The 25,115-nt window shown below is 54.7% G+C and overlaps 3 protein-coding genes across 3 annotated transcripts; 1 reads left to right on the top strand and 2 right to left on the bottom strand.

The window, feature by feature from the left end:
• Window positions 1-552: 552 nt before the first annotated feature.
• Muc1 (mucin 1, cell surface associated) lies at window positions 553-5,020 on the bottom strand. The gene is made up of 7 exons (XM_052180058.1): window positions 4,851-5,020; window positions 2,673-4,207; window positions 2,529-2,581; window positions 2,243-2,376; window positions 2,007-2,128; window positions 1,779-1,928; window positions 553-899 (listed from the first exon to the last, which is right to left on the bottom strand). Exons 1-7 carry the CDS (start codon window positions 4,906-4,908, stop codon window positions 825-827), a joined length of 2,127 nt encoding a protein of 708 aa, XP_052036018.1. The 5' UTR covers window positions 4,909-5,020; the 3' UTR covers window positions 553-824.
• Window positions 5,021-7,170: 2,150 nt separating this feature from the next.
• On the bottom strand, window positions 7,171-18,627 carry Thbs3 (thrombospondin 3). Its single transcript, XM_052180060.1, has 23 exons — window positions 18,520-18,627; window positions 17,115-17,321; window positions 15,922-16,178; window positions 15,737-15,839; window positions 15,050-15,076; window positions 14,804-14,886; window positions 14,656-14,707; window positions 14,384-14,532; window positions 13,919-14,059; window positions 13,701-13,778; window positions 12,488-12,640; window positions 12,154-12,264; window positions 11,962-12,069; window positions 10,847-11,006; window positions 10,503-10,621; window positions 10,343-10,395; window positions 9,860-10,053; window positions 9,524-9,702; window positions 9,353-9,401; window positions 8,972-9,168; window positions 8,550-8,722; window positions 7,542-7,681; window positions 7,171-7,461 (listed from the first exon to the last, which is right to left on the bottom strand). The coding sequence occupies exons 1-23, from the start codon at window positions 18,596-18,598 to the stop codon at window positions 7,403-7,405; spliced, it is 2,871 nt and encodes a 956-aa protein (XP_052036020.1). The 5' UTR covers window positions 18,599-18,627; the 3' UTR covers window positions 7,171-7,402.
• Window positions 18,628-19,498: 871 nt separating this feature from the next.
• Mtx1 (metaxin 1) lies at window positions 19,499-24,870 on the top strand. The gene is made up of 8 exons (XM_052180062.1): window positions 19,499-20,026; window positions 20,929-20,998; window positions 21,119-21,198; window positions 23,187-23,279; window positions 23,464-23,646; window positions 23,765-23,841; window positions 24,309-24,463; window positions 24,539-24,870. Exons 1-8 carry the CDS (start codon window positions 19,514-19,516, stop codon window positions 24,751-24,753), a joined length of 1,386 nt encoding a protein of 461 aa, XP_052036022.1. The 5' UTR covers window positions 19,499-19,513; the 3' UTR covers window positions 24,754-24,870.
• Window positions 24,871-25,115: the final 245 nt, after the last annotated feature.

Below are 25,115 nucleotides of genomic sequence, written 5' to 3' on the forward strand. Positions count from 1 at the left end.
ACCACTTCCTCATTCCGAGGGTGCCAGAGAGCCCACCCAGAGGCAGTGGCGGGTGGGGTGGCTGAGGGCCGGGCCTGGTGCCAACAGCACCCGGATCTGTCCCAGCCCTGACTTATCACCACTGTGTTGACTCTGCTACTGTTATCTGTGGTCCAAGGATTTGCTTCACACCTGGACAGCTAAGAATAGAGCTGCCTTAAGGGCTCCGTGCCAGTCGGAGAGGGGCATGGGCTGGCCTCAGAAGAGACAGTCATGAGCTCGAGTTGAGGCCAGGCCTGGGGCAGGCTCACTGGAGCCAGCATAGGTTTCGTTTCCTCCTTCCTTCAGGGCCGCCAGGCATAGGAGAGAGGCAATTCCTGGGTTCTTTCTCAGGCCACCTCTGTGTCCCTGTGTCACCTCTTCCCTGTATCCCTGTTTTTGAATGCACCCAGCCCTCCACCCCTCCGTGTCTCCTTGCCTTGGGGAGTCCTCCCCAAAAGCCCCTTCCAGGCCACACAGCCGCGTTCTAACCGCTCTGATCCAAGAGTTTCAGATGAAGAAGCACAGCTGGCATATAACTAATGGGAGGCCATCTTTTATTTAGCCATGTTTGCGTTCCTGTCTCGTCTCCAGGTTTTCTAGGCCAGTCCTTCTGAGAGCCACCACTACCCCAGTGTCTCCCAGGGCAGGGCTGGGCTTCACCAGGCTGACATGGTTGAGGAAGGCCGTGAACAGCCTACCAGAAGTCCTGGCTCACCAGCCCAGGTCAGAGTGCAGGGGTCTGGCAGTGACCACGGAGGGAGCGGACTGGCACAGCTGCCCTGAGTGGGTGGGGTGACTTGTTCCTACAAGTTGGCAGAAGTGGTCGCCAGAGCCGGGTTGGTGTAGGAGAGACCGCTACTGCCATTACCTGCAGAAACCTGAGTGGAGGGGAAATAAACTCAGGGAAAAAGATTCTTCCAGGTAGAACCCGGATGGCACCTGGGCCTAGGGGCCTGGCAAGCGCTCAAAGGGTTAATTCAGAGTGTGCACCTGCTGGCCCCAGAGCCGCCAGGTGACTGTAAACACACAACTCCACGGGCCCCCTCCCCCGCCCTTGGCTCTAAGTCCCTAGCCCTCTCCTAGGCCCCGCCCTCTCCTAAGCCCCGCCCATCTTTCCTTTTATTTTTTTTTTTTGATCCTCTGGCCCAAAGAACTGTGTGTGTGTGTGTGTGTGTGTGTGTGTGTGTGTGTGTGTGTCTGTATCTGGAGGAGGAGGAAAGTGGGGTGATAAGAGGAGGTTCTTGTCTCCTTTCACACACACTGGCCTTTGGTCTCAGGTGGCCACAGTAATTATTTACTAGGTTCTGTAGGGACCGGCCTGAGGGAGGGAAAAGAGAGGGACCTGTGCTTTCCCAGAACTCCCTCAGCACACTCTAGCTAGAAGAAACTTCTTTTTCACCGGAACCCTCCCCACCCCACCCCAGCCTTCTGTATCTACCCTCAGACCAGTGGGAATGCTGTGGGCGGGGCTCCCAGGGGGCACAGTATCTCCTAACCTCACCCCCGGGCATCCTAATGAGTACAAATTGGTACAGGTAGACTGCAAGGAATTGTTTTGGGAAGACTGGTAGTATAGATACTTTTTTTTTCTGTAGTCTTCCAAGGACTGACCCCCCAGAACTCTACCTCCATTCCCAACCTTGCCGGGTGCTCCAGTGCTCACCTCTCTAAAGCTCCTTGGGTTTCCCGAGTACCCCTTCAGAAGCCCCCACCCTGCCCAGGTCTCTGGCCCAACCTGTGGGATGGACACACTTTACCTCCTCGTAGGGACTACGTTTGGTACTGCCAGGGGGCACATAGCGTCCGTGAGTGTGGTAGGTGGGGTATTCACTCATAGGGTGGTAGGTGTCCTGGGTTGGAAAGATGTCCAACTGCCCATAGCTCTTCCGGCGGCACTGGCACACGGCCTGGGGAGACAGGAGATTGTACTGCCTAGTGGGGTTCCATTTACCAGGGCACGCCGCCGCTGGAGGCCTGAGACTTACCAGGGCAATGAAATAGACGATAGTCAAAGCAACCAAAATACAGACCAGCACCAGCAAGGCAATGCCCCAGCCTGGTACTCCAGGCCAAGGCTGGGCCGAGGAAGGGAGCGGCATCTCATTCACTAGAAGGGAAAACAGCGGTCAGGAAAGTCCCCAAAGGAGGTAGATTTCCCGCTCCTACAGGCGGCAGAGTCCAACACTACGGTACCAGGCTACAGCTGGGGCTATCACCTCACCATTGACTTCTGAAATAGTCAGATTATAGTCCTCTGCCTCCTTCTTATGCTGTATAAGCTGTGACTTCACGTCAGAGGCACTGAAAGTGCCCTCCCGGAAAATCACAGTCGATTCTACCACCACCGAGCCTGACCTGGTCACAGGAAATAGGAAACTTAGCCAGACTCTCTGCTTTAGAGCTCAGCATCCCCCACCCCACCCCATCGCACCCCACCCCATTCATCCCCAACATCACAAAGTCATGAGACTGTCCATCCGTCCCACAAGTCAAATCCAGAACTATACCTGAACTTGATAGTAGAGATCCCCAGAAAATCTTGGTTAAAAATCTGGAGAAACTGGGAGAAGAGGAGAAGACTCAGGATTGAGATGAAAGATTCCTGCAGAGCTACGTCAGGGGAGCATGGCAGAGACCAGGCAGATACCCACCAATTCAGAAATGTTCCTCTTCAGTTCTTGGTAGTAGTTGGAACTGGGGTCTTCCAAGGAAGAATTAAACTGGTGGTTCCAAATGTAAAAAGACAAGAAGAAGAAGGAGACCCCAACAGACAACTGGGGTGAACTGTTACTGGAGAAGGTCGGGAGGGGTACTGTGCTATAGTGAGAGCTGCTGGCGGCAACAGAGCTGTCGCTGGAGGTGGCAGGGACGGTGGGAGAGGCAGGGTGCTGACTCGGTGGCACTGAGGGCTGAGGGCCACTGCTGGCTGGAGTTGTAGCCACTGCAGAGGTATTATGGATTGGACCCACAGTTGAGCCCAACACAGGACTGGTAGGTAGCACTGAGGAGCCACTGTGGTCTGGGGTGACTCCTGAGCCTGATGTAGCCTTGGCAGTGGAGAACGGGGTGCCACTGTAAACTGGAGTGGTGGCCAAGTGTGATTCAGAGCTATTAGTCGTAGTTGAGGCACCACTGTGGACTGCACTGGTGGCTGAACCCAGTGCAGAGCTAGTACTTGGAACCAAGATGCCATTGTGGGTTGGAGTGCTAGCTAAGTCTGATATCGCCATGGTGGTTTGGATAGAAGCGCCACTGTGGACTGGAGAGCCGGTGGAGTTCCCTGGAGGGCTGGTGGCTGGGGACACGGTGCCACTGTGGACTGGAGAGCTAGTGGAGTCTCCTGGAGGGCTGGTGGCTGGGGACACGGTGCCACTGTGGACTGGAGAGCTAGTGGAGTCTCCCGGAGGGCTGGTGGCTGGGGACACGGTGCCACTGTGGACTGGAGAGCTAGTGGAGTCTCCTGGAGGGCTGGTGGCTGGGGACACGGTGCCACTGTGGACTGGAGAGCTAGTGGAGTCTCCTGGAGGGCTGGTGGCTGGGGACACGGTGCCACTGTGGACTGGAGAGCTAGTGGAGTCTCCCGGAGGGCTGGTGGCTGAGTCTGAGTCACCACTGTGGACTGTAGTACTGATAGAGTCCTCTGGAGGTCTGGTGGCTGGAGCCGATGAGGTGCTACTGTGGATGTCAGTCTTGGTAGAGTCCCCTGGAGGGCTGATGGCTGGGGATGAGGTGACACCGTGGACTGGAGAGCTGGTAGAGTCCCCTGGAGGGCTGGTGGCTGGGTCTGAGTCACCACTGTGGACTGGAGTGCTGGTTGAGTCCCCTGGAGGTGTGGTGATTGGGGACGAGGTGCTACTGTGGACTGCAGTGCTGGTGAAGTCCCCTGGAGGACTGGTGGCTGGGTCTGAGTCGCTGCTGTGGACTGGAGAGCTGGTAGAGTCCCCTGGAGAGCTGGTGGCTGGGTCTGAGTCGCCGCTGTGGACTGGAGTGCTGGTTGAGTCCCCTGGAGGTGTGGTGACTGGGGACGAGGTGCTACTGTGGACTGCAGTGCTGGTGAAGTCCCCTGGGGGGCTGGGGGCTGGGTCTGAGTTGCCGCTGTGGACTGGAGTGGTGGTCGATGTTAAGGAACTGCTTGAGTCCTGAGATGAGGTGACACTATCTTCCTGACTTGGAAGGGCGAGATAACCTGAAGCAGAGTGGAAGGTGAGGGGTGAACTGCTTCTATACCCATGGCCAACAGCTGGACACTGGGTTACCTTGGAGAACATGTGGGATGTTTTAGTCCAGCTAGAGCAAGAAGTTGTAAAAACCTACTGGGTTGGTGAATAAAATCAGAGCAAGAAGAAAAATATAAACTCTGAAAGCAAAGTAACCCCGGAAGGAAGGGGGATCAGGTTAACATCAGGTAGCTCCTAGTTTGCCTCCATCCTGACAGCCTGCCTCCCTAAAGGCCTCACCTCCGCCTCTGGCTCATTCATTCCTCTACCTGAGACAAGCTTTCACACTGTAGCCTAGCCTGGCCTTGAACTCTCTGTGAACCGGAGCGACCCGAGTGTGGGAAGCATAGACTGGAGCCACTGCACACAGCCCCATTCTTCCACTCCGGAGCTACTTCTCCTGACAGCCTCTCTTCTCTGCTCCCCACAGAGAATATTTGCCGACTCTGGTGCCCACTCTCCTGGGGGTCAGTCTGCTGCTCCCTTAGTCTCTTTCCCGCCGGCAGGCACGTTCTGGGACTCACACAGTGCCATCTCCCAGTAAGCACACTCCACAGAGAGCCAGGAGTCTCACCTGAACAGCCCAGCCCCTCCCCACCTTTCCCCTCTTACCTTTTAGGCTTGCTAGAAGTAGTAGCAGGAAGAAAGGAGCCCGTATGCCCGGGGTCATGGTGGTCAACAGGCGGGAAGGGGTAAAAACACTCAAGGCTGGCGCAGGTGTGTGAGCTGGATCAGTGCTGGTGCCCGCTGCTTTATACCAGTCCCCCTCCCGCCCTAGGCACAGTCAGAGCAGGTGACAGGTAACAAAACTCCGCCCCCTCCCCTATTCTTTCCTCCTCCTCCTCCTCCCCAGTCATGCCTGAGGGGGGTACCTGGGCTCCAATCACCCACCCTGATGGCAACCTGTTTATTCTGCATTTGGCCTCCCTCTTTTACCAACCGCTCCTTGACCAACCCAGGTGTGTATGTGGAGGAAACCTGGGGCCCCCTGGCTCTGGTTTTAGTCCCCAAAGCAATGGCCAAGAAGAGGAAAGGGAACACAGAAAAGTCCCGGACAAGGGACAAGGGAAGCCCATCCCTCCGGCCCCCTTTCCTATTCTCTCTGCGGGTCCTTGAAAACCACTTCTCATTAGTTGAGAGGACATAAGGGGGCTGGATAATAGGGGACAGGTCGCTAGTTTTAGTCTCCCCCCCCCCGCCCCTCCCCCCGGCACTTCCCGGAACAGCCCCACCCTTCTAACTGCTCCTGGTACTCTGAAAACCACAGTCCCCGCCCCTGCTAGACTTTCCAGTAGCCTGGGTCGCTCTGACTTTCTCCCGAGAAAAGCGGTGGGGGAAATTTCCACTTAAAAAGGACGAAACTTGGGCTCCACTGAAGCCTAAGGTCCTTCCTACCCAACCTTGAGTGGCAGGTTGACCGGTTCTTCGACCCGGAAACGCCTGCCCTCTAGTGGTCACCGCGAGCGACGCGCGGCGTACTCGCACCGGCCGAAGGTTTGGCAGCAAAGCCCAGGTTGAGACAGACACCTTAGGCGAAGTTCATTGTGCCTTGGCGAAAGTAATCAATGCCTCGGACAGATAGGAAGGAATGCAGTGTGGGGGAGAAGCAAGAGCCATTACTGCGCTACTTAGACTTCTGGGGATGGTGTTTGGGGGCAGGGTGTAAGTGGTTGGAGCCCCAAGGTATGTTGGCATCAAGTTGTGTGATGACACTGAATTGGGAAGGGAGGATGGGGCAGGTTATGTACAGCTAGATATTTAGGAGGCAGAGAGTAAGCAGGTGGGCCGATCATGGAATCTGGGAACATTGCGCTGTATCTGGGAAAGGAATATTTGGGGCGAACAAGCACATGAAACAAGGCAAGCCCGCGCGCGCGCGCGCGCGCGTGTGTGTGTGTGTGTGTTTAGGGAGAACCGAAAGGTATTCTGAAGGGCAGAAATAGTTGGACAACTACTGGGGAGGGCTTTGGGTTCACAGCAGCACGGACTGAGGATGCCCGGCCAGATCCCGCAAGCATAGTTTGCGGTGTAAACCAGCAGGAGCAGTTACAACTGTAGTAGGCAAACAGTTCTTAGTCCCAACGAATACAAAACGGAAACTAATTTTAAAAACATTTCGGAGGTGCAGGAACGGAGGCGTGTGTCCCACGCTCCCGCCGTGTGTCCCGCCTCTGAGCGGCTTTGTCAGGCCAGCTCCGGGCGGAGTGGGGACGCCCTACGTCAGCTCGCCCACAAGTATTTAGGTGGGCGGCACCAAACCCAACTCCCAGGATTGCCAGGCAACAGCCATTCAATTCGGTTGCTGGGACACCCGTTACCATGGCAATGGCTCCGCGCCTCTCAGTCTGAGTATTTAAAGAGCAAGCGCGCGCACTGCTTTGGCGTTGGAAAGTGGCCTTCCGGGGCGCCAGAAGCTCCCCTTCTCTCCTCACCCTTTCCCTTTCGCCACCTCCTTCACTCTTGGGTGTCCGGGCTCTGGCGCACCTCTAAGGTCAGCAAACTCCCCAGAGCACCCCTGTCCCTGGGCTCCAGCGGCCCCGGTGGTAGGGAGCGGGATTCCAGAGCCCCGGGTGGGCGGGAGGGGCGGGACGCGGTGCAGTGTTGTTCTTTGCCCTGCCAATATTGCACTCGTCCCGGCCTCCGGCCCCCTCGGCCCCCCGGCGCCCCCTCACCCGGAGTGGGGCAGCCCCGGCCACCGGGCTTTCGATCTCTACCGAGCTTAGACTGAAGTGTCGCCGCTACCACTGTGGGTGAGTAAGTGGGGCTGGAAGGACCTTAGCCACCCTCCAACCTCATCCTTCGTTTGGTACTTTTCCCACCCACACCTCAACTCAAACTTTCCCTAGCTCTCTAACCTGCGACTGCCAGCCTTTCTTTCCCCTCAGGTTCCTTTCTGTGCCGGAAGAGGCCTAAAATAAACGATTGCACTGACTTAGAAAATAACTGAAACTTTATGGCAATGTGCTGTTGTCTTTCCTGGGGTTAGAACCTGAGTAATAACACCCCTTGAAAGTCTCCCAACCCCTGCACGATGGGGTCGCTACCCGTCTGGGGCTGAGCTCCCCGATGGGCGCCAGAGAACCATCTGTTAGGTTGAGGGGTTGTAGGTTAGACCCCAGGGTTTCCAGAACAGAGTCCAGGATCGGAATCCCGCGGCCACCTCCTCACACCCTTCCCTGGAGCAGTTGCCTCCGGAAGGGCTCAAAGTCCTCAGGCACTGTGTCTGAAGAGGGAAATAAGTCAGGTCAGAGGACGTGGTTTTCCCAGGGCACAGGTCAAGTTGACCCCAGTCTAGAGTCTCACCATTGCATCGGTACTGGAGATTGGACCAAATGATGTTTTCTTGGGAGAAGCAGAATACACCGAGACGCCCCCCTCGCATGGACGTATCAATAATCACCCCAGAATCCGCCACTAGCTGGGGACCCTCATAGAGCTTCACCCTGTTGGGAATGGAGGTGTCATGGGTGCCAAGGTGCCAGTGAGCACTGTGCCACTGTCCTGGGGTCTTAGGCACCCCTCCCCTCAGGGCTCACTAGTCCTGAGGGGAGGGAGGGAAGGCTGGGAAGGGGAGGGGGAGGTGCTTTTTCTCAGGCCTTGGGCCCCTAGCTCTTTGTCCGGCCCCTTTTGCATCTCAAAGCACCAGCACATTCCTAGCAAGGATTGGGTTGCTATGGCAATGAGCACAAAAGGCTGGGGGTGAAGTCACCCGCTTCCCAGGCTCTAGTCCACCACCCCTCATTTATCCTCTGCCCTGGCGCCCCACTGCTCTAGGTACCTTAAAGAGGAACCAACTCAGGCCCCGGCTTAGAGGCTGCTGGCCACAGAAGACCCGCTTCTAAGCAGACCCTTTCCCTTCCCTTCTTCAGGCATTTTTACCAACTGGGGACACTTGGAGGGAAAAGTCAAACCCAGAGGCCTGTAAACTCTGGGCCTCGATTTGCTCTCTCTTTTGTAAATCATGGCCCCTTTCCAAAGTCGGATGCTGCTGGAGCAGATTCTGGACACTTTAGGGGCTGGAAGGGACAGGCTGTAACACAGACTGCCCTCGTCTAGAGGCTCCCGGGGACCTGAAGGGCATCTAACTCAACACCCTGGATTTACAGGAGAAACCGGATGCAAAGGAATAATGTGCCTGATACCACCTGCTCTGTGTCGAGAAGGGAAACCGGAAGGAACTGGCTGCATGCCCCACCAAAGACAGCTAGGAACTGAGCAGAGGGAAGGCCACTGTCCCCAAGTCCCCGTGCTAGACGGCACGGAGCCTGAATCCTGCCCCACCCCTCACCAGGGCTCAAGCCTCTTCCTTACCGAATGTAGCCAACTTGGGGCCGGTGGAGCAGCCGCCATCTATAGGATGTCTTGTCTCGCCAACCCACATTCCGTGGATCGGTCCACAGCAGGCGTACCTGATCAGGGGTGTGGCCCGTATGCCACAGAGCATTCCGGAGGTGCTCGCCTGGGCCAGACACTGATGTCACTGCCTGGGAGCCATTGACAAAGACAGTGTGTCAATCACAGGACCAGGGTGAAGGGAGACAAAAGATGGGAGGCGCTGGTGAGAGAGAAGCCAAAGGGAACAGGAAGAATCCTCTGGAATCCCATACGCTCGAACTCCAGAGCAGATGTCTGGCTAGGAAAGCTCACCGCTGGCAGTGGGGACTCTGAGGCGGGACAAGAACAGCTTTGGGAAAGTCACTGAGCTAGGGAACGTGGGCACCTGGGGTAGATACCTTGAGCTGCAGTCCTGGTTGGGCCACTGCGCGGAAAGGCGTGGCCTGCCAGTAGGTCTGCTCGGTCTGTTTCCACATGACCACATAGAAGCGGCCACTGTCCTGGTAACTGAAGAGGAAGCCAGCGTAGTCGTCGTCCGTGACTGTGTTCACGTGGAAAGTGCCTTCAAAGTCCACACCATTAAAGGCCGTGTATCCTGGAGTGGGAATGGGCTAGGTGTTGGGGGGGCAGTCTGGCTGGTTGGCAGCCTGTTGTGGGGTGGGTACGGGTGCGGAGATGCCCGTTGCATAGAGGACTAGTGAGCCCCTGTGAGTCCTCCCATCGGCCCTCTGTAGGAGCCATCCCTTTGGGAATGAGCGAACTGGGTGTCCTTCACATACCGACGGCAAGACCTGGGTCACTGTTCATAGTCTGAACAATCTCCATGCCCTGGGGTTGATAAAGGAAGAAAGAGAAAAGGCCCTGATCCAGGTGCACAATGACCCCCCGGGTCCCAACAAGCGGCCAGGTCTGACACTGACAGCGCCTGCCCGGCCCACGGCCCTGCACACCTGGTTGAGCACCACCCAGTTTGGATCGATCTGGGCGTCACCCTCAGGATCCAGAATCACGGTCTGATAGGCCCGGAAGTCTGTAAGGGTAACTTCTGCACTTTCCGGGCACACATCCAGAGGGTCAACCACTGCATCATTGTCAAAGTCGTCCTCACAGACATCACCAACACCGTTGCCTGAAGAGAGCAAGGCTAGGCACTTAGGCCCTGACAGCTCTCTCATCCGGGTTCTTCCTGAGTCCTCCCTAGCCCTACATCCTTCCGTCCCTTCAGTAGGCCTGCCTCCAGAGCACAGCCTGGATCAGTTCCACCACCTCCCGGACTCCAGCCTCACCATCTGAGTCCTTCTGATTAGGATTGGGTATCAGGCGACAGTTATCAGGCCCGGGAGGCACGTAATCTGGGACGCCATCATTGTCATCGTCCCCGTCACACTCATCTCCAAGCCCGTCATTGTCCGAGTCCAGCTGAGAGCTATTCGGCAGCTGAGGACAGTTGTCCTTGGTGTCCTGGTGCCCGTCTCCATCGCTGCTCAGAAGAAAATGAAGAGATTCCCAGCTGAGCCGGTGCACTCCATCTTTTCCTTATCTTCTGTGTGCTCTCTGGGGCCTGCCTACCCTCCAACCCAGTTCCCTTGTCATCAAGGAGATAGAAATCCAGCAGTGGGAATGGAGGGAGGACGGCGAGAATGATTTCCTGCTTAGTAGGGGGGTGAGTTAAGCTTACATCACAGAGGCAACTGAGAAAGAAGATAGGGAAAAAAAATATCCCTGGGAGATTCCCTGGGAGACCCTGGATCTCTCAGCCCAGACCCTACCTGTCCTCATTGGTGTCACAGACATCCCCCACCAGGTCGTTGTCTGCATCTGTCTGAGAGAGAGGGGTCTGATGTCACCGTTTCCTGATAACTGAGAGGGTGAAGGACTGGGCCTCACCCACCAGTCCCCACCCTCCTCACCCTTGACACTCCCCTGTACCTGGGTAGGATTGCTCATTTCAGGGCAGCTGTCACAAGCATCTCCCACTCCGTCCTCATCCCGGTCTGTCTGCAGTGGGTTGGGTACTTTGGGGCAATTGTCCAACCCATTGGGGATGCCTAGGAGACATGAGGGACAGTGTCGTTGCTGCTTGCGGCACACGCTCTGCTCAGTTGGCGAGAGGCCTGAGCTTTGTCAGGAAACCCGCTTGTACCTTGTGTGACTTGCCTACATCTGGTCTGACTGCTTCATGTTCTTGGGCCAGTGACTCTGAGCCTACGTTCCCCCACTGGACTGCCTCTCCCCTGAGGTCTCCCAGCCATCCCCCAGCCCCAGGCTTGCACCATCCCCATCCACATCGTTGTCACAGGCGTCTCCTTCTCCATTGCCATCCGTGTCCTTCTGGTCATTGTTGGGAACATTGGGACAGTTGTCGCAGGCATCACCAAATGAATCTGTGTCTGAATTCTGCTGGTCCTTGTTGGGGAACAGTCTGCAATTGTCCTGGATAAAAGGGTGGGGACAGAAGGGTCAGAAGTCCCTGTCCTTGTATTTGTCCACTGCTTGGTGCTGTCCCACCCACTCCACCAGGTACAGATCTCCACAGTTCATTTCATAGGTGTGTTGCTAGAGAACTGCCAGGGGCCGAGAAGAGGCAAGAGAGAGGGGCTCACAGGAGAGATCGCGGCACAGAGAGAGCACAGGAGCCGAGAGGCGCAGAACATCTTTTCGTTATTTAGAACATCTTTAGAACATCTTTTAGGAGGTCAGAGGACAATTTGCAACAAGATTCTCTCCTCCCACCATATGAGTTCCAGGGATTAAACTCAAGTCACTAGGCTTGGTGGCAAGTGCCTTTACTTGCTCTGAGCCATCTCACTGGCTTTGTTTGGTTTTGAGAGACAGACCTCCACTTTGCAGTGAGTGAGCCTTCTGCCTCTATCCCCTAAGTGCTGGGATTACAAGCATAAGCCAGCATTGCAACTCTACCTCAAAGTTCTTGTTATTATGTACGTGAGTACACTGTTACTTCAGACACACCAGAAAAGAGCATCAGGACCTCTGGAAGAGCAGTCAGCTCTCTTAACTGCTGGGCCCCTTGTTTTGTTTTGTTTTGTTTTTTGGTTTTTCCAGTCAGGGTTTCTCTGTATAGCCCTCATTGTCCTGGAACTCACTCTGTAGATCAGACTGGCCTCGAACTTAGAAATCCGCCTGCCTCTGCCTCCCAAGTACTAGGATTAAAGGCGTCTGCCACCACCGCCTGGCTTGTTTTGTTAAGATTCTTTTTTTTTTTCTGTCTGGGTGTTTGGCCTGTGCCTCGCATGAGTGCAGTGCCCAGAGAGGCCAGAGATGGAACTAGAGTTGCAGATGTCTGTAAGCCACCAGGTTGGTGCTTTGCAAGAGCTGCAAGTGTCTTTACCCGTGGAACCATCTCTCTGTCTCTGTCTCTCACCCCTACCTCAACATTTTTGATGCCATCCCCATCAGCATCGTCATCACATTGGTCCCCAACACCATCATTATCAGCATCTTCTTGCCCAGAGTTGGGTGTCAAAAGGCAATTGTCCTGAGGTTCAGGAGGAAGAGCATGGGTGAGTTCTGGGGAGCCAGCCTGCCCTTCTCCGCCCCCCTCCAGCCCCTGGCCCTGCACCTGCTTGCAGTGCTTGTTGTTATCCATGCAGGGAAGTGCCTGGTCCGGATAGCCATCTATGTCTGTGTCAGGCCCGCACACGTTCCCGTTCCCTGCCCAGCCCACGTTACACTAGGGAAAAACGTGGTAGGTATTAGCTATGGGGCCGTGTACTCCTGTGCCCTGCCCCACTGCTCTCCCTGCTCTGGCCTCTGGCCTCCCCAGTAGGAAGGCCCCAGCCTGTGCTTTCCTCTTTCCCATGAAGGCACTGAGGTCAGTCCCTAAATGTTTTCACCAGCTTTACACATTTCTCCAGAGCCCTCCCTTTTTCCTCCTCCTCTTAGGTCTAGGTTACCTGGCATGACACGGCACCATTGCGTTCAAAGAGACAGTGGGCATGGACGTGGCAGGGGCTGTGGGCAGGGCTGTGGCAGGTCCTTGCTGGAATGCAGCCCTGGCTCTGGTTCCCCAGGAAACCCAGGCGGCAAGGACCACATTTGAAAGATCCCTAAGAGCAGGGAGGTGGAGTTAAGGAAGGATGAACTCAGATGGGCAGTGGTGGCGCACGACTGTAATCCCAGCACTCTGGGAGGCAGAGGTAGGCGGATTTCTGGGTTCGAGGCCAGCCTGGTCTACAAAGTGAGTTACAGGACAGCTAAGCTATACAGAGAAACCCTGTCTCAAAAAAACAAACAAAAAAAAAAAAAAAAAAAGGAAAGAAAAGATAAATTTACCAGGAGCCCTGGACTGACCTCATTCTACCTGTGGGATCTAAGACAGCCACTCAGAACCAGGACCCAAATGATTATCTCAGGACAATTTTTTTTTTAATTTTATGTTTTGCCTGCATGGATGACTGTGTGAGGGTATCAGATATTGGAGATACAGACAGTGATGAGTTGCCATGTGGGTGTTGGGAATTGAATCCAGGTTGTCTGTAAGCTCTTAACCACTGTGCTATCTCTCCAGCCCCAGAACAACTTTTGAACAACTTTTTTTTTTTTTGGTTTTTTTGGTTTTTGGTTTTTGGAGACAGGGTTTCTCTGTTTAGCCCTGGCTGTCCTGGAACTCACTCTGTACACTCTGTAGACCAGGCTGGCCTCAAACTCAGAAATCTGACTGCCTCTGCCTCCCAAGTGCTGGGATTAAAGGCGTGCGATTTTTATGTATATGAGTATACCATTGCTCTCTTCAGACACTCCAGAAGAGGCATGTCTCACTCCTCATTACATGTAGATCCCATTACAGATGGTTGTGAGCCACCATGTGATTGCTGGGAATTGAACTCAGGGCCTCTGGAAGAGCAGTCAGTGTTCCTAACTGCTGAGCCATCTCTCCAGCCCTGACAACTTTCTTTTAAGGTAGCCCCATTTTTCAAATGAGGAAGCTGAGGGTCAAATGATTAAAAAAATAATTTGCTAACTAGTAAAAGGCAGAGTCACTTGGCCAGGTTCATGGGAACGCTGGAGTGGTGCCCAGGAGGAACAGGAAGAAGTAGGAGATTTGAAGAGGGTTATTACAGTCTCCCTTCCCAGTCACAAGCAGAGCAGGGAGGGCGTTCAGCTCACCACCGTGTTGGTGCAGATGGAATTTGGGTCACAGCCTCCATTGTTACCATCATTACATTCGTCAATATCACTGCAGACCTAAAAGGGCAGAGTTGGGGGGGGGGCGGTCTCACCGAGACAGAAGTCATTAATGACAGGGCCTGTGGGTGAGCACTGGCGTGTTTAGACCCAAAGCCAGAGCTGACATCGGGGAGTCTCATCAGACTTTACCATCTGACCTGTTTGCTGGCTCGAGCATAGTCGATGCCCACACCAGACACGCGGGTGCCCTTGTACCCTGGAGGGCAGGCCTCACAGTGGAAGCCAGGCATGGTGTTGATGCAGTTGGAGCCCGGGAAACAGGGGTCAGCGTGAGCACACTGGGGACCAAAGGAGAAGGCAGCAGTTGAGCTTCTTCCCGGGGAAGTGAGGCAGAGGCAGCTGTGTGTGACCCTAAGAGCCCCCCTCACTCCTGTCCCTGGGCTGCACTCTCTCTCTCTCAGCCCAACTTCCTGGTGCTCCTTTTCCCCTGGCGGCCATCTCCAGCTTCCCCCTCTCCCCCAGCCCCTTCCCTGTGCAGCCCTCTAGCTGACCCTCTCTTTCTCTTCCTGTCTTTGCTGTCTCTGACGTCTCCTGAATTCCACTACTTCTGAACGACTTTGGCCCAGTTGTTTCGTACCCTTGAGAGCCCTGCCATCCCTCACCTCATTGATGTCACCACAGTGGGTGCCGTTGCCCTGCAGGCCGGGTGGACAGGGCCCACAGCGGTAGCCCGGGTACTCATACACCTCCATGCAGTCCACGCCTCTGAAGCAGGGGCTGGGGCTGCAGTGTGAACGCTGCTCGTGGAAACCTGGGAGGTGGGCACAGTCAGAGCCACCCTCTAGGGTCACTCTTCAGATGGCTAGGAAGGAGGAGCTGAAGCCACGCAGTGGGATGCACAGCAGTGCTCTCTGGACCCTCCTCCCCCACTCACCGCACACCTGACACTCCATGATGGTGTTCCGGATCAGGGACATTTCCTTCACCTGACGGATGAGGAGAAGTCACCTCTCTGCCACTGCCACCACGCCCCACCCCAGTGCCCCACCCCAGCATCGCATCCTTGGCCTGCCCACGCAAACCTGGTCTCGGATGTCATCCCGAAGCTCCACTAGGATCTGGTTGAAGAGGGTGAGCTGGGTGACCAGCGCCTTGGTCTGCTCCCCTGTCAAGGTCCAGGGTATGGAGAAACTTGGAATCGGGGAGCCACTCTGGGCCCTCTTTGGACTGTAGGTCAGCTCTTGTCCCCAAAGCCCATACCATACCTTAGACCCCTCCCGTGACAGAGGACAAACCTTGCCTCCACCACCTCTTCATAACTGACTCACCTAGAATGGATTGTAGCGCGCTGGTCACTGGAGGAGGAGAAATAGCAGTCAGGAGGAGACAGATGCTAAGGAAGTGGGAAGGAAGGGGGCCTAGAATAGGGAGAGCCCTGGACCCTCAGTAAAGATGACGCGCTGCAGAGTATCAGGACATACTACACACTACAGAGCCTCGCGGTGGTGGACAAGCACTCTTCCCACAGCCCCCTACTCAGTCGCAGCTGCCCCTTCCATTGAGTGAAATGCTCTCTGGGCCTCATAGGAACTCAAAAAAACCTCAAATCTTAGTTCCCAGGCATAGTGGTACCAGGAGGACTCCAAGAGAGAGGCAGCCCAAGCCATTTCAAACCCTTCTCCCAGCTGCCCCTTCAAGAACCCTTTGAAGTCTCTAGGAGAAGCGGGTGTTTCCTTAGGTAAGAGTCTCTAAGCATCCTTGTCATAGAGCAGGATGAGAGACCTTGGCTAGAGGTGCGACAGCTGCCAAGAGGAACTACAAAAACTTGAGACTAAGTCATCACCTCACCTCCTAACACCCCAGACTTGCAGTCCTACTAGATGATTTTATTTTTCTGATCTACATGAAGTCAAGGATAAAAGATTTGGAGTTGGGGAGTCTAAAACCTCAGGAGTGGTCAAGCTAAAGGAGAGGGTGTTAACTGGGCCGGAAGTCAGGAGGACGGGACCTATTACCTGTGTTGTGAATGGACTCGTCTCCTTGGAACGGACACTCACTCAGGGCTCCGACTCGAGCCATGGATCCACCCAGAATAATCTTCATGGATTCCACAAAGCCCTAGGGGTCAGCAAATAGGCAGGCGGATGGAGCAGCTCCTCTCGTGCAAATCACTGTCCCCACACCAGAGGGGCCTTCTCACCTGCATCCTCAGATAAGCCTTCTGTCCAGTTCTGATCTCCAGTCCGCTGACCTCTGCTGGAGGGATGGGGGCCAGTGCTGGAAGGCCAGCGTGTTGGTCACCCAGTTTACAGTCCACATACAGCTGCAGGCCAGGGCTGGGTCGAGAAGGTCCTCGGAGCCGCAGGAGAGCCGTGTGTGTGCGCCCGTCAGCCAGGCCTGCCTGCTGCAGGTTCACTGCGTGGACTTTGCCGTCTTCCCGCTGGTACCGCACCAGCACTGCCCAGGATTGCAGGTCAGTATGTGCACTAGCCCCACCCCACGCGCAAGCTGACTCCCATTACCTCTTCTATATACCAACACGCCACCCCACGGCTGGCTGGCTTCTTGGTGTTTTGGTTTTGTGTAGCTCTGAGCAGACTGGAACTCATTCTGAGGACCAAGCTGGCCTCAAATGCAGGGATCTGCCTGCCACTGCCTCCAACTGCCTGGGATTAAAGTTATGTGGCACAACAGTTCAGAGAGATGCCACAAATTAGGTTAATTCCTAATTTGTATCTCTCAACACCACGTAAATAACAGGTCTACACTACATGTTTTTCAGCCTGGCATTGATGTTACAAGCACTTAGGAGGTGAGGCAGGTGGATCTCTGAGTTGGGAGCCAGGGCTACATGGAGAAATCCTGTCTTGAAAAATAAATATATAAATAATAAAAATAGTAAATGAATGTTTTTCTTTCTTTCTTTTTTTTGGATTTTTGTTTTGTTTTGTTTTGTTTTTTCTGAGACCGGGTTTCTCTGTGTAGCCCTGGCTTTCCTGGAACTTACTCTGTAGACCAGGCTAGCCTCGAATTCAGAAATCTGCCTGCCTCTGCCTCCAGAGTGCTGGGATTACAGGCGTGCGCTACCACCACCCGGCTATCGAATGTTTTTCAAATTGGCCTTAGATAAGGACCTTATTGTCAATGTCTGGGATAACTATCCTCTCCCGAGGTGGCAACTAGATCTGTACCTACTGAAGATCTGAGTGGGGCTACCATTGCTGGGACACAGAGCTTCCCAACATACAACCTGCCATCCATCCCCGTGAACACCAGGCCTTACCCAACTGTCTGAGCATCTCCACACCAGTATCCCTAGTAGAGGTGATGGAGAATAAAGAGGCACCCGGGAGTGGGGATGAGGGAGACTGGACAGGGGTGCCCACCAGTCACCTTTGTTGATTTTGCCCACGACAGAGGCCTCCAGCCATCGTGTGTTGTCTTGGCGAGAGTAGAGGCCAAAGAGCACACCGCCTTGCTTTGGAGGGAGGCGGAAAGTGGACAAGAGGTAGATGTCCCCAGCGGTGAGTAAAGCCGTCCGGATCTTCTCAGCCACAGCTACCATCTGCCGGGACTCGCCCACCGTCAGCAGGTCAATTACTGGCCAGATGGGGATGATCAAAGTTTGAGGAAGCGGCTGGAGTCAGAGGAAGGCCTGCTCTCTCTCCTGAGCCCTCAGAGGGGAGGCAGCCCTGCTTATCATCCACCCATCAGCATAAGCTGCCTCCTCAAAACTCCAGCTCCTTAGGGGTGGTGGTCCATGCCTGTGGTCTCAGGCTGACAGGACTGCCCAGGACCGCCCCAAGCAAGCAGGCTGCCTCTGCTGCATCAGACCAGGCTACAAGACCCCATCTCCAAAACAAACCCCTCGGCCCTTTTGTTGTGGTTGTTGTTGTTTTTGTTGTTGTTAACAAGGCAATTCTTCCCTCTCAGCACCTTCTATTGCTTCCAAAGCCTTGGAAACCTACAGGCTTAGAGCCCACTTACAAATACCAAAGCCACCCCGCAAACTTCCTATGTCCCACCAGGTGGCGCAAGGGAGACACTGCTGACTGGAGTCTGGAGTGGCACCTGGTGCCCACGGCTCAGGAACCAGAGGTAGCTTCTCTCCATGGCTGAGTTTAGCTCACCCCAAACCTGGTGCCAGTCCTCCCGACTCAGGGGCTCATCCCAGTCGTCGGTCAGCGTCCACTAAGGGTTCTGACCCTCCCACCACTGTTAAGCCTTTCCCCACTGGGAACGTAGGACCCAGCGTCTCTGCCTCCTGTGTCCTGGCCAATCTGTGGTTTCCCCTTCAGCCAGTAAAGAATCTTTGCTTGTGTCATCTGCTCCAGCTACCTCTCCTACACCACCCATGGGCCCATCCCACCACCAGACCTCCGGGAGAGCTCAGGCTGCCCAGTCCCCAACCCCGCCCTATCTTTTAGACACCAAGAGCCAGAGTAAAGGGGGGACCAAGCCCAGGGTCCCCCACCGTGCAATCACCATCAATCACGCTGTTTTCTTAGACTATCCTGTTGATGCTCTGACACTAACTCAGTCGTGCAGTCCTGGCATCCAGTTCCTGGGTCCATCCTAGTCTCAATGCCTGACACTGGACCAATTTGCACTCACCCACCACTCTGGTGCCCACCCCTCCTACATTATCACCAAAGGCTTACTCTTCGGATCGTAACTTTTCTCTCCAACCCACTTCAGGACTCTTCCCTCTCTCTCAAACTCACATGTGGTCTGTTATTTGCCTGGGGGCAAAAGAAAGGAGACAAAGAGGTGGCAAAGGGGGTGAATGCAGGCTTACCCTGAAGGTCCTGACTGCCACATGTGTAAGAGCAAAGGAGGAGTAGAGCCAGGGCACCCCAAAGTTCCGGCTTCTCCATGCCGCTTAGCCGGTTCACTACCCCTGGCAGGCAAGGCGACTGGGAGGGAAAAAGACTAGGCGGAGAGCAGGAGTGGGGCGGAGGGACTGAGGAGCGAGCTGGGGGGGGGGGGGAACAGGCGGGTAGGGGGGGCTGAAACAAAGAGCTGCCAATCACCTCGGAGGCATCACCAGCTCCAGAAATCAGGGGCACTGGGAAAGAGTCCTAGAGCTTCCCTAGTCTCTGGCTCCTTCATAGCGGTCCTCAAAGATGCTTCCCTTTGCCCTGGCATCTGGTTCTTGGGAGCTTTGAAGCTACAACAGCGCTACCAAATGCTACTGTTCTCTGCAAGCAGCGGCTGGAAAAGGCAGAATCAATCCCCTGCCCTGGGCAATTTTAGGTTCTAGGCATTATTTCACGGCTGGTGGAAATGGATGGCAGTGGATCATCTTTGACCAAAAACTAGTTTGCTGCAGTGCCTAGAGGATCACGACACGAGGCTTATTGAGGTGGCGTAGAGAATAGATTTTATTACGGTGTGTTGCATCCCTGACATGTGTCCATTCCCCTCCATTTTCCCTTCCTCTTGGGAAAAATGCAAGTCTGAAAGCGCCCGACGAGAACTGGACGAGGAAATCTAAACCATCAGAAAAAGGGAAACCATCACCAGAGGCTGGAGCAGAAAAATAGAGGACAGGATCGAGGGTGGGACTGGTGCTGGTACGGCGGGAAGGCCTGGTCCGGAGCGACCCCGAGGGGAGCCTGGGACCAACCAGGAGTTCCCGTTACGGAGGCAACAGCCCGCGAGCCGCACCTCCCCTCCCCCCGCTCAGGCCCCAGCCGGGCCTCAGCTCCGGCGCCGCCACCGCCCCTGTTTTGTTTCCATGGCGACAGGCAGCGCGGGGCCCGCTCCAAACATAACGCGCTGTGGAAAACATGCGGCTCGGGGGACCCCCCCGCAGCGCCCGCTCGGGGCAGAGACCTGAGAGGGCCCGGGGTTGTCGAGGCCATGTGCAGTTTGGCAAGTGCCCCCAGAGGCCGCTAAGCCGCACCAGATGCCCCTCTCCCAAGCCCTCCGTGTCGCCGGCGGTTCGCGGCTACGCTCGGCAGAGGCGCCGCGAATCTCCCAAGCGCATCTGGACGGCAGCCCTGCTCCCTTACGGGGGCTGCTTCAGGGCGAGCCGTCAGCGCTCCTCGGAAGGCCGATGCCCCACCTCTTACAGCCCCGCCGCGGCTCCGGCCGCGAAGAGCCACGCCCCCCCAGACCCCAAACCCCCAGTGGCCCGAGAGTCAGGCACCGGGGGCGGTTCCTGGCGAGAGAAGGCGGACGCTTATGAGAAGGTGCTTCCGGGTCAGAGAGTGTGCAAGATGGCGGCGCCCATGGAGCTATTCTGCTGGTCAGGGGGCTGGGGATTGCCGTCGGTGGACCTGGATAGTCTGGCCGTGCTGGTGAGGGGTTATGCATGCGTCCTCTGATCTCTGGAGAGCTGGAGTGGGTGCTCCAGCTTTGCCGAGAACCCACACGCGAGCGTATTAAGAGAAACTGAGGCAGTCAGAGGCCTATGTGAGCTCCGTGCTTTACACTAGGATAGATTTGTGTAGCAGTGGAAGTAGGCTTGGTCAGGGCTTCAGAAGAGGGGTTTTAGACCTTGCCTATCCATTTATTGGCTTGTGTGACCTTGGGGTAACCCCTTCTGGACAGACCTCAGTAAACTTAGACTTGGCATTTCTGCTCTCGCAGTCGCCTTCACCCTCTTTTTCCGCTAAGAATTCGAGTTTAGTTTTCGTAGATCAGAGAGCCCCACAGCCAGAATGTAGGAAGAGGTTTAGAATTAGGCAGACTTGCTTCACTTCATTCAACGTCTTCGGGATTATAAAAACCATTATGCTTCTTACAGTAAAAAAACATTGCCTTGCAATACAATTTTACCCCCCATATTGAAATTGTTTACAGAAAGACGAACATGTAAGCAAATAATAAAATGATCAGGTGTATGATGTAAAGTAGGAACAGAATACAGAGACTGCCAAAGTAAGTCAGTACTTCCAGGAAGAAGGATATTAATTAGGAAAAGCTGTTGTGAATAGGTTTTACAATGTAGATGGCAGAAGGGTAGAAATGTTTTCCTAATATGTCGTCTTGGAAATGGACATATAGACGTGTCCATAAACTGTCTGGTCCGGTTTACCCATTTGCAAATGGGAATGGCACCCTCTTCCCACCTCTCCTTTTGGCATACAAGTGCTAAGTATAGATCATAGAACATAATTTACCGAGTCACTGATTGTTTTCTTGGTTTCTTTGTGAAGCCATACCCTGGCCTCTCTGCCTTCTGCTTCCTTCCCTGCAGACCTATACCAGATTTACAGGTGCTCCGCTGACGGTACACAAGATCAGCAATCCCTGGCAGAGCCCTTCAGGTATACAGTACCCCTGTCTGTTGGGGAGGGAGGCAAGGGGAGGAGGAGACAGGAATGGAATGCAAATCAGCATGACCGGGCGAGCTAGGCCTTGTGAGTATACTTCTTCCTCAATATCAGGAACTCTGCCTGCTCTTCGAACCAGTAATGGGAAAGTCATCACAGCACCACACAAGATCATCACCCATCTTCGGAAAGAGGTAGGTGGCTTGAGTGGGGCAAGAAACCCAGTCCGTGCAGTGCAATGTTTATTTATTGGGCACCAGACACATGCCAGGCAGGAGACGCATGGTGGTCCAGAGCAGCGGCAGGATACAGTGTTACTGTGATAAGCAGTTGGCCAGATAGTAAACTTAAGGGGTTGGGGGGATGGGATAAATGGAGAAATCAAATGGACAGGGAGGGAGAGACATACACAGCCTGATGACACATGGAAAATGGAGTAGAGAACTGCAGCTGGCTTTGGGGTGGACTGGAAAGGAATTTCTAATATAAATGGGCATGATGGTACATGCCTATAATCCTAGCACTTGGTGGAAGCGGGATGATCAGAAATTTAGAATCATCTTTGGCTATATAGTGTGTTTGGGGCCAGCCTGTAATACATAAGACCTCTCAAAACAGAGAAACGTCACTGGGCAGGGTGGCACACACCTTTAATCTCAGCATTTGGAAGGCAGAGGCAGGCAGATCTCTGTAGTTGAAAGTCAGCCTGGTCTATAGAGTGAGTTCCTGTCCAGCCTGGGCTACATAGTGAGACCCTATCAAAGAAAGGAATAAAAGTCAGGAGTGGAGGGGGTGGGAGGGGGGAACACAAAGATTTCTAAGGACCATTTATCTTCTCAAGTGCTAAGTTATGCTAGATATAGGACTCAGGATGGACAAAAAGCTTAGTGCTAGGTTGGGATGTGTAAAAGAGAATTACAAGAAAGTAGGGGCTTAGCTCTGCTATTCTGTTATTGACTGTGATGTTAGACAGGTGATTTAACTTCTCAAAGCAATAAACTCTATTTTTGTTTTGTAAACATTTCTCTTGTTTTGGGGGTGTATGTGCACACATGCTGTGGCACACTTGGGGAGGTCATTGGACAACTCGGTAGAATAAATCCTTTCCTTCTGCTATGTGGGCTTTTGGAATGGAACTAATGTCACTGAGCCTGATGGAAGGACATCAGCCTGCTAAGCCTGCTCACCAACTCAGGTTCTTTACGTGTAAACTAGGGCGCTTAGGCAGGATGCTTTAAGAGGTCTGGCATTCACAGTGTTCCGAGAGGGAACAGTCAGTCAGAATAGAATAGAATCCTCGTTCTCATTTCTACTTTCCAGGGAGCTGGGAAAGTAATGGAAGCTTAGAGGTCTGGAGAAACAGGATCCAGATAACAACCAGTGTCCCTGGCGGGACCTGGGTTACTTGCCCGTAAACACAGCCTCTTCCATTTTCAGATGGGTGTTTTTTCCTAAAATATTTCCAAACCCAGCCACATTGAGAGAGAGAAAAAAAATTACTGTCTCGCTCCATAAAGGAGACACTGAGGTTCAGGGAAATTTCAGAGTCATCTTCAAGAGGGTGTGCAGGTACAAAGCCTTCTTAGTCTGTGGAGGGGGGCACTAAGGAACAGACTGGAGCCGCCGGGAAAGACAGGCCACACTAAAAGATGGAAATACCGGTGGGATAAATATACAGTAATGGTGCATAAGAGTTTGGAGTGGAGTATAAGACATAATCAAATGCTTGACCCTGAGAGACAAGCTGGGGGTTGGGGTGGCTGGTGTAAACTGACTGCGTGCAAGAAGGGGAAGGATGGTGCCCCGATGGCTGAGGCCCGGCCTGCAGTTGAGCTCCTTGCGTCTCTGTGGTGTCTGGATCAGGAAATTACTGTTAGAAAGTTGCTGTCAGCGGGCACACCGCCAGCTTTCCGTGGAAACTCTGGGAGCTGCTCCCACTTTGCGGCCAGGCCTTCTTCCCTCCCCCCAGTGGGTGCGGGACCTTGACAGTGGGCTCCAAAGCCCAGGCTTTCTGCCAACAGCAACAGGCTACTGGCTGGGCCGAGGCAAGGAGACCTCAGCAGGAAAGACTCCTTCTGCCTCTACTATGCTTGAGGCTAGTGTGGGGCTACTGTTCCTTCCCTACTGAAGAGAAGTGTCCCTGCAATCCTTCAGTATTCACCTCATGAACATTCTTCCACAGAAGTATAACGCCGACTATGACCTGTCAGCTCGGCAAGGAGCAGATACCCTAGCCTTCATGTCTCTGCTGGAGGAGAAGCTACTCCCTGTGCTGGTGAGTACGCCCAGACCGAGCACCCACAGCCTGCACAAAGGGCGCAGACACACACACACACACACACACACACACACACAGACACAGACACACACCCCTCAGGGCACCGTGAGACCTAGAAGCCCGCCCTGTGACAGGCAGGTGCACTGGCTTGGACCTCCTCCTTTCTGTCTGCCCAATCCAGATCCATACTTTTTGGATAGATGCCAAGAACTATGTGGAAGTGACCCGAAAGTGGTATGCAGAGGCTATGCCCTTTCCCCTCAACTTCTTCCTGCCTGGCCGCATGCAGCGCCAGTACATGGAGCGGCTGCAGCTGCTGTGTGGCGAGCACAAATCAGAGAGCGAGGAGGAACTGGAAAAAGAGGTAGCTTTGGGACCAGAGATGAGCCCCAAGGATGAGGGCTAGGAATGAGCTGAGCGTCTTCAGTGGGAAGTGTCACAGCTCCCACGAGCACACGCCTGCCTCGTGTCCCTCCCTACAGCTGTATCAAGAGGCTCGGGAGTGCCTAACCCTTCTCTCTCAGCGTCTGGGCTCTCAGAAGTTCTTCTTTGGAGATGCGTGAGTCTGACTCCAAGGGGGAATAAATGGATGTTGGAAGAAGACACGGGTTCAGGTGTCAAAGCCTGGGCTGAGGTGTGAACAAGGGGTTCTTAGGACAGACACTGGCTCTGGAGACGGGGCGCTGTGTGTGTGGCTAGAACCTCCTTGGTGGTCAGGAGGGTGGGACGGGAGAGAAGCCAGGCCCAGGAGGAGACTGCTGGGCTGGGCGCCACTCAATGTGTCCATTATGCAGCCCTGGGATAGAGCGCCGTTCAGGCCCGGGCTGGCGCCACCCGGGGGACTCCTCTTGCCAAATGCAAGCTAGGTGTCCTGCTCTTCCCTGCATGACCCTTGCTGCCCAGAGCCTGCCCTCGGGAGCAGCCTTTCCCTCTTGCTCCATGTTGACCTCTCTGCAGTTGCCCACTCCTGTCCCACCCTTCTCTCTCTCTCTCTCTCTCTCTCTCTCTCTCTCTCTCTCTCTGCAGCCCTGCCTCCCTGGACGCTTTCGTTTTCAGCCATCTGGTCCTGCTGCTGCAGGCAAAGTTGCCCAGCGGGAAGCTGCAGGCCCACCTGCGGGGGCTACACAACCTCTGTGTCTACTGCACCCACATCCTCAACCTCTACTTTCCCCGGGATGGAGGTAAGGAGCAGACGGGGAGAATGGCCAGGCTCCCAGGACTGGCATCCTTGCTCACTGCCCTTCCTTGCCTCCTAGCTGAGGTGCCACCTCCACGCCAGACACCAGCAGGCCCTGAGACCGAGGAGGAGCCATACCGGCGCCGGACCCAGATTCTGTCTGTGCTGGCAGGGCTGGCAGCCATGGTGGGCTATGCCCTGCTCAGTGGCATTGTGTCTATCCAGCGGACAAGCCCTGCTCGGGCCCCGGGCCCCCGGGCCTTGGGCCTGGCTGAGGAGGAGGAGGAGGACTGAGGCGCTCCTGTCCTAGGACTGATTTTCTACTCGTGCATTCCAGGTGTCCCTCGTCTCCCCACGCTTGGAGCAGCCAAAAGTGGGGCGCTGTCCTCAGAATAAAATTGTTTACACTAACTGGGATCAAAGATGTTCTTCTTTATGTACTGCTGCCGCTCTTAGACGCTACCATGAGAATGCGAGATGCAGGGCTAGCCTCTGGCACTCGGGTCCCGAAGCTGCTTCAGCCTTAGACTGACTTACCTTGCTCCTCTGCAGGTCCAGCTCCCTAGGCATCCCCATCATGTGCTTCAGAGGTGGAGAACTCACCCTGGCCCTAGGCTCGGCTTCCACAGGCAACCAGTGCATGGTGCACACTTTAC

This window comes from Apodemus sylvaticus, chromosome 4, assembly GCF_947179515.1.
Source record: "Apodemus sylvaticus chromosome 4, mApoSyl1.1, whole genome shotgun sequence".
Lineage (NCBI taxonomy): Eukaryota > Metazoa > Chordata > Mammalia > Rodentia > Muridae > Apodemus > Apodemus sylvaticus.